This window comes from Mobula birostris, chromosome 14 (assembly GCF_030028105.1).
Source record: "Mobula birostris isolate sMobBir1 chromosome 14, sMobBir1.hap1, whole genome shotgun sequence".
In the NCBI taxonomy this organism is placed as follows: domain Eukaryota; kingdom Metazoa; phylum Chordata; class Chondrichthyes; order Myliobatiformes; family Myliobatidae; genus Mobula; species Mobula birostris.
Window position 1 is genome coordinate 48,579,844 of NC_092383.1, and position 15,376 is coordinate 48,595,219.

Here is a 15,376-nt window from a genome sequence, read left to right on the forward strand (position 1 = left end):
GACAGCCAGAGACATTTTCCCAGGTTAGAAATGGTTGATATGAGCGCATATAATTTTAATGTGATTGGAGGAAAGTATTGAGCGGAGGGGTATGTAGAATGCACTGTCAGGGGTGGTGGTAGAGGCAGGTGTATTAGGAACATTTAAGAAACACTTATATAGGCACATGGATGATAGAAAAATGGAGGGAAGGGTTAGATTGATCTTGGAGCAGGTTGAAAGGTCAACACATCGTAGGTCAAAGGGCCTCTACTGTGCTTTTCTATGATGAGACAGACTGAAGCACTGTAAACCAGTGGTCCCCAACCACCGGGTGAGGAAACGATATGAGTCAGCTGCACCTTTCCTCATTTCCTGTCACGCACTGTTGAATTTGAACACCCCCCCCCCCGCCCCCCGTAAGATTATTGACAATATTAAACCGGTCCGCGGTGCAAAAAAGGTTGGGGACCCCTGCTGTAAACCACAAACGTGGAGGCAAAGACAGGATAGGGCTGCTTATAGGCAAGCAATGCCATTGAGGAGACACCACCATGTTATGAACCAAAACAAAAACAGAATGACCACAACATACACATCTATCATGAATAAAGCAATCTTTATTTACATCAGCACTTATTTAGAAAGGTTACAAGAATAAAATCAAGAGGCTCAGTCCACTAAAGGCAAAATTAGGTGAAGCTTTATGTATTCTCATAAACAACCAAGGTTTGTGCAAAACAATTATATTGCCATTAGATCCTGTTGCTCCAGGTGAATGGGGGTGCTCAATAAGAAAATATGTTGACTAGATTACCTGTCCCAAACAGCAGATTATTCCAGCTATTCATGGAATTTTCCAGTTACAACTTTTTCAGAAACAGGGGCCCAAGAAAAAGGGGCAAAGTCAACAGATGCTTTAGATCATTCCGTTAATCATGTCTAGCATTTGGAAATGTGTTTAGAGATGGTGGGCTAGTGAGGTCCACATCTCACTTTCACTGCGGACAAAGAGATCCCTTCTGAAATGTTCTCAGTGCACAAAATGTGAGCAGACGTCCATATCCACAATCCCCACACCCATTCCGATCCATACGCTTGAGAAATACTGCCACAGATCCATTTGTAATACTTGTTGTTGCAACAGACTGATGATAACAAACACTATATGGCTTCAGTGCTATGAGTACAAGTAGTTCCAGATTGCTCCATAGTTTGGGAATTTTCATGTGTGAAAGGGCTTTGAGTGCTCAGGAGCCTTCTTTCCCCACTGTTCAGGATGCAAAATCATTTTGAAACAATTTTTCAGAGATCTGATGTGTCTTTAATCATTTAATGTTATTTAAAATTTGCTTCAGACTCAAGAGTTCACTTCAAAGATCAATACAGTACTCATCTACAAACCCTGTATTATCCATAATACCAGGAGCTTTGTATGCCAAAAAAAATTGGACCAAAACTTATGGTGTATATTTACTAAAATAATTACATAATGCAAAAAAAAAGCTGTCTGTTATTACTGGCAAAGCTAGCATCCTAACAGTTCAAATTTGATGGGGAAATGGGTCCTTGTTACTATCTGATATTCAGACTTGTAAGGCGCCAGTACAAGAGGTGAAAATTTTGATTCCATCTATTGCTATTTTGATCGTCCTGTCTGCATTTTCTAGAAGAAACTACGTAAAATGACATTTAGCAGTGTATCTCTCAGGAAAAGTTGTTACATATGCACAGGAACAGATTACAGCAGCAATCCTCTGCTACAGGAAACAGAAGCAGGCTAGATTAAGCACTAAGCCACCACGTTTGATCATAGTGGTACCCCAGACCCTCAAGCACCAGAGAAGATTGGAATTGTTAGTAGATGCCAATGAAGATACAGTTACCAACTGTCGCACTGAAACTATGTACAAGACACAACAATAATCAGGTCACATTCTGCTCTTTTTTTCCCACAGCCAACAGCCAAAGGAGGACATAGGGTATTGATCTCTGATGTACAACACAAATCCATCTGAGTCGCCTCTCCATGAACCACTCAGCTAAATAACTGGAAATACTCAAAGTTAGAAAAGTTAACCAAGCCATTGTGCAGTGTGTACTGAAACTAAGAAACCATGTGATCCATCTAAAATCCTATGTTAAATTCAGCGTCTATTTCAGAATGGAAAAAATATGTATTACTCACAGCAGTGTAAGTATGAGTGAGCGGTCTGAAACTGGACAACTACCAAAATAGTTGAAGGCCAGGCTTGTTCTCAGCTGTGGTGTAAACATGGACCCACCCAGGCTTGGGAGGCAGACTATATTCTGCAACAGGAGATGAACTACACCCTCATTGTGGAGATCATTTTATTATAGAAAGGTACTGACTCATTACCCACATGGAGGAAAGAGCACTTCAGTATGAAGTACGCTATTACTTGACGGGCAGTAAGCAGGTGCAAGGAATCGGGTCAAATCCAGCACCTGTCCAGCAAGTAATTCTCTTTGCCTACAACTCTAGGCACTGAGGATACTGTGCACATTTCCAGTACTATTTAGGCCAATAAATCATTCTGCATGAAGTCACTTCACAGGATTTCAGACCAAGAGAAACAGCCTCTCTTAGTTTGATGTCCTGTGAAGTGACTTGATTCGTTTGAAGAATTCCCCTAAAGAGAAGCTGTTCAGGGCAGGACCCTCTGTGAAGATTACTGTCTTGTTCCTCTTGGTGATGGCACAAGGTGAAGGCTAGTTTGGAAAGTTAATGATTCACAGGAAATGGCATTCTGAGTAAGTCAGGAAGCTGCAGCCTCGCTCTTGTGGGGTGACTTTTATTTTTTGAAAGTGAAAGCACTTTTGTGGCTATTTACTCCTTTACATGTTGACGTGTAAAAAAAGACAAAGCATTGCACACTAAACAGTCACATGACACTGAACCTAAAACTGGCAGTCCAGTACAGTACACACAAGGCCCCATTAATTACACACTTTCATACGGTTCAGCAGTTAATACCAGAATCCGATACAGTATTACTGGTGTAATTAGGACACATATTACAAAATAGTGCATTGCAAAACTTTAACCCACAGGAGGTACAGTCTTTTCTGACATTTCTCTTTAAATTTTAAGGAAATTCTCCAGATCACATGGCCAAAACAATTTGCTTTCTTGTAAAGTACTGTCTGTAGTTCACTCACCTCAGGAGCAAGGATGGCACTTGGCACAAGGAACCCCATTCCCTCACTCGCAGTCCTTACCTGCAATATGGCTCATCTGACTTCCACAAGACAGTAGTGACTTCAATTAAGTTCACGCATAAGCCCACGCATAATGGAAAGTCAGCCAAGTAGGTGGGAAAAGATTGAGCAAAACCCCATGTGCTCTTCTACATCCTGTATGAGACCAGGTCCCTTCCTGACCTGCCCACGTTACAGAGAGTCATGCATGCAGCAGCAAGCCAGCTCTTTCCACAGTCCGCCTATTTAGGAGTGCTAGTTAGACTTCATTCAGAAACTGAGGCTTAAATAAAAACAAAAAGTGCACACAATGATTGAACCATAAATTAATAATTTGTTCACTTCTTCCATTCTGATGTTTTTCTCTATATACATTTCCTCAGTCATGTCCTGGGGTCGCTTCAGCAAGCACAGTGGTTAAGTCACTCGTGATGGTTTCGCTCCTGGGAGCTGATTGGCGAGGAGGAGATGGAGTTGATTTTGAAGATGTTAATGTGGAGATGAGAGGCAATCTGATTGCAGACACCCACCGAGTAACGGATTAGGTCAAAGAGAGACCACACCTGAGGGTCAAAGCAGAGAGAACACTCAGTGGGGAAAAGAGTGCAATGGCTCCTCTGTCACGAACCACAATGGAAAAGACAAACCAAACCCAGCATATTCTTGTCTGGGGCCACTCAACTCAAGCTACAGAGCAGATTCAAACAGTACCTACAGTCTCATGGTAGTTGTGATTTTACAAAGAGTTGCCCGCAGTAGAATCGGTCCCAATCAAACCCAGAGCATTGCATTTAAACTTCACATCCAGGACATCTACAGTAGGACATGCCCTCTTCCCATTGCTACCATCAGGGAGGAGGTACAGAATCCTGAAGTCTTCTGAAGGCTTTTGACAAGGTGCCACACATGAGGCTGCTTAACAAGCTATGAGCCTATGGAATTATAGGAAAGATTCTGGCATGGATAAAGCAGTGGCTGATTAGCAGGAGGCAAAATGTGGGAATAAAGGCAGTCTTTTCTGGATGGCTGCTGGTGGCTTGTGGTGTTCCACAGTGGTCTGTGTTGGGACTAATTCTCTTTACGTTATATATTAATAACTTTGATGATGGAATTGATGACTTTCTTGAAAAGTTAACGGACAATATGAAGATAGGTGGAGGGGCAGGTAGTTTTGAGGAAGTAGAGAGACTGCAGAAAGACTTAGATTAGGGGAATGGGCAAAGAAATGGCAGATGGAATACAATCGGAGTGTTTGGAAATGCACTGTGGTGGAAGAAATTAAAGAATTGACTATTTTCTAAATGGAGATAAAATTAAAAAAAACTGAAGTGCAAATGGACTTGAGAATCCTGTGCAGGATTCCGAAAAGGTTAATTTGTAGGTTGAGTCTGTGGTGAGGAAGGCAAAAGCAATGTTAGGATTCAAGGACGAGAATATAAAAGCAAGGATATAATGTTGAAACTTTATAAAGCACTGGTGAGGCCTCACTTGGAGCACTGAGAGCAGTTTTGGACACCTTATCTCAGAAAGGATGTGCTAAAACTGGAGAGAGTTCAAAGGAGGTTCACAAAAATGATTCTAGGGTTGAATGGCTTGTCAGAGAGTAGCGAATCTGTGGAATTCTTTGCCACAGGCGGCTGTGGAGGCCAGGTCTTTATGTATATTTAAGGGAGAGGTTGATAGATTCTTGATTGGTCAGGGAGAAGGCAGATTGAGGCTGAGAGGAAAATTGGATCAGTTATGAAATGGTGGAGCAGACTCAATGGGCCAAATGGCCTAATTCTGCTCCTATTGACACACTCAATGTTTTAGGAGCAGTTTCTTTTCCTCTGCCATCAGTTTTCTGAACGGACAATGAATCTATGAACACTACTTCACTATCTTTCCTCTCTTTTTCCATTACTTATTTAATTTTATTTTGTGGTTTGGAAGGGCCATTGCACAGGATTGGAAAAAGCTGCAGAAGCTGTAAACTCAGCCAGCACTGTCATGGACACTGGCCTCCCCAGCATCCAGGACATTTTCCAAAGTCAGTGCCTCAGAAAGGCAGTATCCATCATTAAGGACCTCCATCACCCAGGATATGCCCTCTTCTCATTTTTACCATCAAGGGGGTATAGGAGCCTGAAGAGAGAGACATTTTAAGAACAACTTCTTCCCCTCAGCCATCAGATTCATGGACCCATGAACACTACCTCACTATTTTGCTCTCTTTTTGCACTACTTTTTAAAAATATATGTATTAATGTAATTTATAGTAACTTAAGTATTGCACCGTATTGCTGCCACAAAACAAGTTTAACAACATATGCCAGTGATAATAAACTTACTTCTGATAACAAAGACACAACAGGGGTGCCATGGAAGCATAGCTGTTAGTGTGACACGATTCCAGCTCGGGGCTTCAGAATTCGGAGTTTAATCTCGGCTTCATGTGTAAGTGATCTGTACCCCATGGAATGCTTGGGTTTTCTCTGGGGCCTCTGGTTTCCTCCCACAGCCCAAAGGATAGGTTAAGCGGTCATGGTACGCAAATTATCCAGTGATTAGGACACTCACTATTCTCTAATATAGACTGAAGACCGTATTTTCATGGAATGGTGTTTTCTTCCAGCCAGAGCACAATTCAACAGACACATAGCAAAACTGCCAATGTCTGTTTCGTCTAAGAGCAGCACGAGGTCAATTTTCAAACCAGATTACACAATGACTTCACCTTAGCTCACTGAATTGCAGCACACATCTCTACATAGCATCCTTTACTGGTGGCCCAAAGGCATTGTACATTCTTGGGTGAAGACTAAAATTGTTATCCCTCAGTCTACTAATCGTTCAGTTAGACCTTTTTCTAACATGCTATTTTGGGGAACTGGACATCACTGGTTAAGCTGGTGCTTACTTGCTACATGATGGTTTCCCCAAAGTATCAAACCACTACAGTGCTGGTGGGACTGTTGATAGGTAGGGATTAGCTGGATTTATTCCCAGTGTTGATGACGGAGAGCTGATTCACTTCCAGGACAGGAGGATACACCACTCAAGAGGGAAAGCTACAGATGATGATAAGAGGCACAGTTTGAGTGGACAGCTAGAGACTTTTTTCCCAGGGTGGAAATGGCTAATAAGAGGGGGCATAATTTTAAACTGATTAGAAGAATCTTAGAGGTATATGCTTTTCTTTCTACACAGAAAGTGGCAGTGAGTGTGTGGAACACTGCTGGGGTGTGATAAAGACAGATACATTAGGGACATTTAAAAACATATTGTTTAATATTAAATGGAGGGTTACATATATTGATTGTGGAGTAGGTTTAAAGGTCAGCATAACACCTTAGGCTAAAGGGCCTGTACTATGTTGTAATATTCTATATTCTAAGTCGAACACCACTTTGGTAAATAACATTCCTGTACCAGTTCCAAGGTCCAGTTATAAAATACCAATCCATACAAACACAGGACTCAATTTATACATCCAAACTCACATGGTATCCACCGCAGTACTCCAATCAATTGTGAGCCCTTTCCAGAACTGGCTGAGACTTTATATCACTCCCACTCCAGCAAAAGGACTTCCAACTTCAAGACACACAACTAGCCATAAAAACCTGCACCACAGGGCTTGGGCTGTGAGCAATTTTGAGTGCCATATTTAAAAAAGGATGTGCTGGCTTTGAAAAGGATCCAGAGGAGGTTCACCAGAACGATCCTGGAAATGAAGATTAATATATGAGGAGCGTTTGATGGCTCCGGGTCTGTACTCACTGGAGTATAGAAGAATGGGAGGTTGGCGGGGGGGGGGGGAATCTCATTGAAACCTAGCAAATAGCGAAAGGCAAGTACTTTCCTGTAGTGGGGAATCTAGGCTCAGCCTCAGAACAGAGGGACAGAGATGAGGAGGAAGTTCTTTAGTCAAAGGATGGTGAATCTGTGGTGGCCATTATTGACTATATTTATAGCAAAGGTTGATAGGTTCTTGATTAGTCACGGTGTCAGCATAGAATAGTACAGCACAGTACAGGCCCTTCGGCCCACAATGTTGTGCTGACCCTTAAACCCTGCCTCCCACCTTAAATTCCTCCATATACCTGTCTAGTAGTCTCTTAAATTTCACTAGTGTATCTGCCTCCACCACTGACTCAGGCAGTGCATTCCACACATCAACCACTCTCTGAGTAAAAAACCTTTCTCTAATATCCTCCTTGAACTTCCCACCCCTTACCTTAAAGCCATGTCCTCTTGTATTGAGCAGTGGTGCCCTGGCGAAGAGGCGATAGCTGTCCACTCTATCTATTCCTCTTAATATCTTGTATACCTCTATCATGTCTCCTCTCATCCTCCTTCTCTCCAGAGAGTCAAGCCCTAGCTCCTTAATCTCTGATCATAGTGCATACTCTCTAAACCAGGCATCATCCTGGTAAATCTCCTCTGTACCCTTTCCAATGCTTCCACATCCTTCCTATAGTGAGGCGACCAGAACTGGACACAGTACTCCAAGTGTGGCCTAACCAGGGTTTTATAGAGCTGCATCATTACCCCACGACTCTTAAACTCTATCCCTCGACTTATGAAAGCTAACACTCCATAAGCTTTCTTAACTACCCTATCTGTGAGGCAACTTTCAGGGATCTGTGGACATGTACCCCCAGATACCTCTGCTCCTCCACACTACCAAGTATCCTGTCATTTACTTTGTACTCTGCCTTGGAGTTTGTCCTTCCAAAGTGTACCACTCACACTTACCATAGAAACCAGGCCTTTTGGCCCTTCTTGGCTGTGCCGAACCATTTTCTGCCTAGTCCCACTGACCTGCACACGGACCATATCCCTCCATACACCTCCCATCCATGTATCTGTCCAATTTATTCTTAAATGTTAAAAAAGAACCCGCATTTAAGCAGCCACCTCCAATGGGATCCCACCACTAAGCAGCCACCTCCAACGGGATCCCACCACTAAGCAGCCACCTCCAACGGGATCCCACCACTAAGCGTCACCTCCAACGGGATCCCACCACTAAGCGCCACCTCCAACGGGATCCCACCACTAAGCACATCTTTCCCTCCCCCCCCCCCCTCTCTCTGCATTCTGCAGGGATCGCTCCCTACACAACTCCCTTGTCCATTCGTCCCCCCCATCCCTCCCCACTGATCTCCCTCCTGGCACTTATCCGTATAAGCGGAACAAGTGCTACACATGCCCTTACACTTCCTCCCTTACCACCATTCAGGGCTCCAAACAGTCCTTCCAGCTGAGGTAACACTTCACCTGTGAGTCGACTGGGGTGATATACTGCGTCCGGTGCTCCCGATGTGGCCTTTTATATATTGGCGAGACCCGACGCAGACTGGGAGACCGCTTTGCTGAACATCTATGCTCTGTCCGCCAGAGAAAGCAGGATCTCCCAGTGGCCACACCTTTTAATTCCACATCCCATTCCCATTCTGACATGTCTATCCACGGCCTCCTGCACTGTAAAGATGAAGCCACACTCAGGTTGGAGGAACAACACCTTATATTCCGTCTGGGTAGCCTCCAACCTGATGGCATGAACATTGACTTCTCTAACTTCCGCTAGGCCCCACCTCCCCCTCGTACCCCATCTGTTACTTATTTTTATGCAGACATTCTTTCTCTCACTCTCCTTTTTCTCTGTCTGTCCCTCTGAATATACCCCTTGCCCATCCTCTGGGTCTTTCTTCCCGGACCTCCTGTCCCATGATCCTCTCGTATCCCCTTTTGCCAATCACCTGTCCAGCTCTTGGCTCCATCCCTCCCCCTCCTGTATTCTCCTATCATTTTGGATCTCCCCCTCCTCCTCCAACTTTCAAATCCCTTACTCACTCTTCCTTCAGTTAGTCCTGACGAAGGGTCTCGGCCTGAAACGTCGACTGCACCTCTTCCTAGAGATGCTGCCTGGCCTGCTGCGTTCACCAGCAACTTTAATGTGTGTTGCTTGAATTTCCAGCATCTGCAGAATTCCTGTTGTCCCGCATTTACCACCTCGTCTGGCAGCTCATTCCATACTCCCACCACTCTCTGTGTGAAGCCCCCCCTAATGTTCCCTTTAAACTTTTCCCCCCTCACCCTAAACCCATGTCCTCTGGTTTTTTTTCTCCCCTTGCCTCAGTGGAAAAAGCCTGCTTGCATTCACTCTATCTATACCCATCATAATTTTCTATACCTCTATCAAATCTCTCCTCATTCTTCTACGCTCCAGGGAATAAAGTCCCAACCTATTCAACCTTTCTCTGTAACTGAGTTTCTCAAGTCCCGGCAACATCCTTGTAAACCTTCTCTGCACTCTTTCAACCTTATTTATATCCTTCCTGTAATTTGGTGACCAAAACTGAACACAATACTCCAGATTCAGCCTCACCAATGCTTTATACAACCTCATCATAACATTCCAGCTCTTATACTCAATACTTTGATTAATAAAGGCCAATGTACCAAAAGCTCTCTTTACGACCCTATTTACCTGTGACGCCACTTTTAGGGAATTTTGTATCTGTATTCCCAGATCCCTCTGTTCCACTGCACTCCTCAGTGCCTTACCATTAACCCTGTATGTTCTACGTTGGTTTGTCCTTCCAACGTGCAATACCTCACACTTGTCAGTATTAAACTCCATCTGCCATTTTTTAGCCCATTTTTCCAGCTGGTCCAAGTCCCTCTGCAGGTTCTGAAAACCTTCCTCACTGTCTACTACACCTCCAATCTTTCTATCATCAGCAAACTTGCTGATCCAATTTACCACATTATCATCCAGATCATTGATATAGATGACAAATAACAATGGACCCAGCACTGATCCCCGTGGCACACCACTAGTCACAGGCCTCCACTCGGAGAAGCAATTCTCTACCACCACTCTCTGGGTTCTTCCATCAAGCCAATGTCTAATCCAATTTACCATCTCTCCATGTATACCTAGCGACTGAATTTTCCTAACTCACCTCCCATGCGGGACCTTGTCAAAGGCCTTACTGAAGTCCATGTAGACAATATCCACTGCCTTCCCTTCATCCACTTTCCTGGTAACCTCGAAAAACTCCAATAGATTGGTCAAACATGACCTACCACGCACAAAGCCATGTTGATTCTCCCTAATAAGTCCCAGTCTATCCAAATGCTTGTAGATTCTGTCTCTTAGTACTCCCTCCAATAATTTACCTACTACCGACGTTAAACTTACTGGCCTATAATTTCCCGGATTACTTTTCGATCCTTTTTTAAACAACGGAACAACATGAGCCACTCTCCAATCCTCCGGCACCTCACCTGTAGACAGCGACATTTTAAATATTTCTGCCAGGGCCCCTGCAATTTCAATACTAGTCTCCTTCAAGGTCCGAGGGAACTTCTCCGGGTTGAACTCCATCTGCCACTTCTCAGCCCACTTCTGCATCCTATCACTGTCTCTCTGCAATCTTCAACAATCCTCTACACTATCCACAACACCACCAACTTTTGTGTCATCTGTAAACTTGCTAACCCACCCTTCTACCCCACAATCAGGTCGTTAATAAAAATCACAAAAAGTAGAGGTCCCAGAACCGATCCTTGTGGGACACCACTAGTCACCACCCTCCAATCTGAATGTACTCCCTCCACCATAACCCTCTGCTTTCTGCAGGCAAGCCAATTCTGAATCCACCTGGCCAAGCTTCCCTGGATCCCATGCCTTCTGACTTTCTGAATAAGCCTACCGTGTGGAACCTTGTCAAATGCCTTACTAAAATCCATCTCGATCACATCCACTGCACTACCCTCATCTATATGCCCGGTCACCACCTCAAAGAACTCTATCAGGCTTGCTAGACATGATCTGCCCTTCACAAAGCCATGCTGACCATCCCTGATCAGACCATGATTCTCTAAATGCCCATGGATCCTATCTCTAAGAATCTTTTCCAAAAGCTTTCCCACCACAGACGTAAGGCTCAGAGGTCTATAAGTACCCAGACTATCCCTACTACCTTTTTTGAACAAAGGGACAACCCCCGGTACCATTCCCATGGACAACGAGGACATAAAAATCCTAGCCAGAGGCTCAGCAATCTCTTCCCTCGCCTCATGGAGCAGCCTGGGGAATATTCCATCAGGTCCCAGGGACTTATCCGCCCTAATGTATTTTAACAACTCCAATATCTCCTCTTCCTTAATGTCAACATGCTCCAGAACATCAACCTCACTCATGTTGTCCTCACCGTCATCAAGTTCCCTCTCATTGGTGAATACCGAAGAGAAGTATTCATTGAGGACCACGCTCACTTCCACAGCCTCCAGGCACATCTTCCCACCTTTATCTCAAATTGGTCCTATCTTCACTCCTGTCATCCTTTTATTCTTCACATAATTGAACAATGCCTTGGGGTTTTCCTTTACCTTTCTCACCAAGGTCTTCTCATGCCCCCTTCTTGCTCTCCTCAGCCCCTTCTTAAGCTCCTTTCTTGCTACCCTATATTCCTCAATAGACCCATCTGATCCTTGCTTCCTAAACCTATGCTGCCTTCTTCCATCTATCTGGATTCTCCACCTCACTTGTCACCCATGGTTCCTTCACCCTACCATTCTTTATCTTCCTCACCACGACAAATTTATCCCTAAACATCGACCACATCAAAGGTTATGGGGAAAAGGCAGGACAGTGGGTTTGAGAAGGATCATCAAATGGCAGAGCAGACTCAATGGGCTGAATGGACTAATTCTAATCCTATGTCTAATGAGTCACAAGGAAAGTTGGGATAGGCTGTGACTTTTTCCTGTGGCATGCCAGTGGAGGAGGTGATGTTAACAGGTCTATAAAAAAATGATAGCCACAGATGAGGTGAATGGTCAGTCTTTTTCCTACAGTAGGAGTGTTAAACTACAGGAAATGGGTTTAAGGTGAGAGGTATGGTGGGTAATGGGCATGTGGTACACACTGCCCAGCCTTATTCTAGCTTCTTCCCCCTTCCTTTCCTCCAGCACTTCTTGTGTGTGTACCTCTAGATTTCCAGCATCTGCAAACTCGTGTTTAACTATAATAGGGATCTTGGTTAGCATGGACATGTTGGGCCAGAAGGCCTGTTTCTGTTTTGTTCAACTCTGAATCTCTACAAATTTAAATACATTTATCAATGCTCCCTGCTCTAAATGACCAGCTGGTTTCACCTTGGGGGCATCCAGCACAAAGAAAATGAGGGAGCCCAAGAGGATGACCCCCATCTCCCACCTCCTGATATAGCAGTTCCAACAGGGGGTGGGGTTACTGTCATGGTACAACTTCGCACCACACACCCAGATCTAGATCCACAATGGAAAATGACTGCATATTGAGAAGTAATAGTAGGTACTTGTAACAAACACCACGCTGGAGTAACTCAGCAGGTCAGGCAGCATCTGTGGAGGTAAATAACAGTTTGGGATGAGAATCTTCGTCAGGACTGGAAAGGAAGGGGGCAGAAGGGGAGGAGTACAGGGTGGCAGGTGATAGGTGAGACCAGGCGAGGGGGGAGGTGGGTGGATGGGAGGATGAATTGAGAAGCTGGGAGATGATAGGTGGAAAAGGTAAAGGTTGTAGAATGAATCTGATAGGAGAGGAGACCTCCGGGGACAGGGAAGGAAGAGAGGAACCAGAAAGGGGAATGGAAGAAAGAAAGAAGGAGTGAGGGATTCACTCCATCATGTCATTTACACAGGAAAGCAGCATCCATCATAAAGAGCCTCAACCATACAGGCAATGCCTTCTTCTCGCTACTACCATCGGGAAGTAGGTACAGGAGCCTTAGGTCCCACCCCAGCAGTTTCAGGAACAGTCATCACCCTTCAACCATCAGACTCCTGAACCATTTTCACTCACTTCAACACTGAATTGATTCCACAATCTATGGACTCACTTTCAAAGTCTCTACAATGCATTCTCAATATTAGTTCATTATTTTTTATTTGCGGTTTGTCTTCTGCACATTGGATGTTTGCCAGACTTTATTATGTATAGTTTTTCATAAATCCTATTATATTTCTATTTCTTTATTTTCTTGCAAATGACCATTCTGGACTCATCAGGCCTTGGCCCAAACCAAGAGCTGTTTATTCCCCTCCATGGATGCTGACTGACCTGCTGAATTCCTGCAGCATCTGAGGAATCCCTTGCCTTTATAGGAGGGATTTGAATTGACTGGGATAAATACGTAGATCTGCAGCCCTTGAAAGCAACTGTATTTGGAAACATCTAAAAGCCAGGAGATGGATGCTGGTTTGGGGGGGTGGGGGGGTGCAGCAGCACAGATTCCTGCCACTTACCAAAGCAATGCAGAGCACCAAGTACTCGCTGATAAAACTGTTGAAGTACTGGTCTAGGAACAGCAGCCCTGGGCCAACGAAGGCAGTGTCCTGCAAATGCATTTCACTCTTCGTCATGTGAGCCACCTGAGATTAGAACGGAAAACCTATTTACTGCCACAGAATGGGTTTGAAATAATGCAGAGTCAAACAAAGCTATTAGATTAATGTATGAACAAACTTTGAGCTTCTCAGTATCACACAATGCAGGAGGAACTCAGCAGGTCAGGCAGCATCCGTGGAAATAAACAAACAGTCAACACTTCAGGCTGAGACCCTTCACCAGGACTAAGGGAAGAATAAGACCCATGAAGGTTTCAGTTCTTGAAACATCAGCTGTGTATTACCCTCCATAGATGCTTGTCTGACCTGCTGAGTTCCTCCAGCTTTTTGTGCATGTTATTCTGGATTTCAGCAACTGCAGAATCTCTGTGTTTGCAAACTCTGCGGTATCTTACAAATCCCATTTCTAGAAAGTTGAGATATCTTCCAAAATGCAATAAACAAAAATCTGTGATATGTTAATTCACGTGAACCTTTATTTAACTGACAAAAGTACAAAGAAATTATCAATAGTTTTACTGACCAACTTAATTGTAATTTGTAAATATACACAAATTTAGAATTTGATGGCTGCAACACACTCAACAAAAGTTGGGACAGAGTTAAAATAAGATTGAAAAGTGCACAGAATATTCAAGTAGCACAGGTTTGGAAGACTCCACATTAGCAGGCTAACTGGTAGCAGGTGAGGTATCATGACTGGGTATAAAAGTAGCGTCCATCAAAGGCTCAGTCTTTGCAAGCAAGGATGGGTCATAGCTCACCCCTTTGTGCCAAAATTCGTGAGAGAATTGTTAGTCAGTTCAAAAGGAATATTTCTCAATGCAAGATTGCAGAGAATTTAGGTCTTTCAAGATCTACAGTACATAATATTGTGAAAAGATTCAGAGAATTCAGAGACATCTCAGTGCGTAAAAGGCAAGGTCGGAAACCACTGTTGAATACGCGTGACCTTCAAGTCCTCAGGCAGCACTGCCTAAGAAACCGTCATGCTACTGTGACAATTAATAGCCACCTGGGCTCGGGAGTACTTTGGAAAACCATTGTCACTCAACACAGTCCATCACTGCATCCAGAAATGCAACTTGAAACTGTATTACGCAAGGAGGAAGCCATACATCAACTCTATGCAGAAACGCCAGTGAGTTCTCTGGGCCCAAGCTCATCTCAGATGGACTGAAAGACTGTGGAACCGTGTGCTGTGGTCAGATGAGTCCACATTTCAACTAGTTTACAGAAAAAACGGGTGTTGAGTTCTCCGTGCCAAAGATGAAAACGACCACCTAGATTGTTATCAGCGAAAGGTGCAGAAGCCAGCATCTGTGATGGTATGGGGGTGCATCAGTGCCCACGGCGTGGGTGAGTTGCATGTATGTGAAGGTACCATTGACTCTGAGGCGTATATTAGGATCTTAGAGAGACATATGTTGCCATCAAGGCGACGTCTCTTCCCGGGACGTCCATGCTTATTTCAGCAGGACAATGCCAGACCACATTCTGCACGGTCTACAACAGCATGGCTTTGTAGACACAGAGTGCGTGTGCTTGACTGGCCTGCTGCCAGTCCAGATCTATCTCCTATTGAAAATGTATGGCGCATCATAAAGAGGAGAATCAGACAATGGACACCACGGACTGTTAAGCAGTTGAAGTCTTATATCAAGCAAGAATGGACAAAATTTCCAATTGCAAATCTACTACAATTAGTATCCTCAGTTCCAAAACAATTAAAAAGTGTTATTAAAAGGAAAGGTGATGTAACACAATGGTAAACATGCCTCTGTCC

At 44.1% G+C, this 15,376-nt stretch overlaps 1 protein-coding gene across 1 annotated transcript in view; it reads right to left on the minus strand.

Annotated features, from left to right (window-relative positions):
• Positions 1 to 581: 581 nt before the first annotated feature.
• The window catches only part of LOC140209885 (choline/ethanolaminephosphotransferase 1-like), a 105,088-nt gene continuing 90,293 nt past the window's right edge, over positions 582 to 15,376 (minus strand). Inside the window, 2 exon segments of the mRNA XM_072278517.1 lie at positions 582 to 3,764; positions 13,489 to 13,614. Coding sequence (XP_072134618.1) covers positions 3,624 to 3,764; positions 13,489 to 13,614 — 267 coding nt within the window. The 3' untranslated portion in view covers positions 582 to 3,623.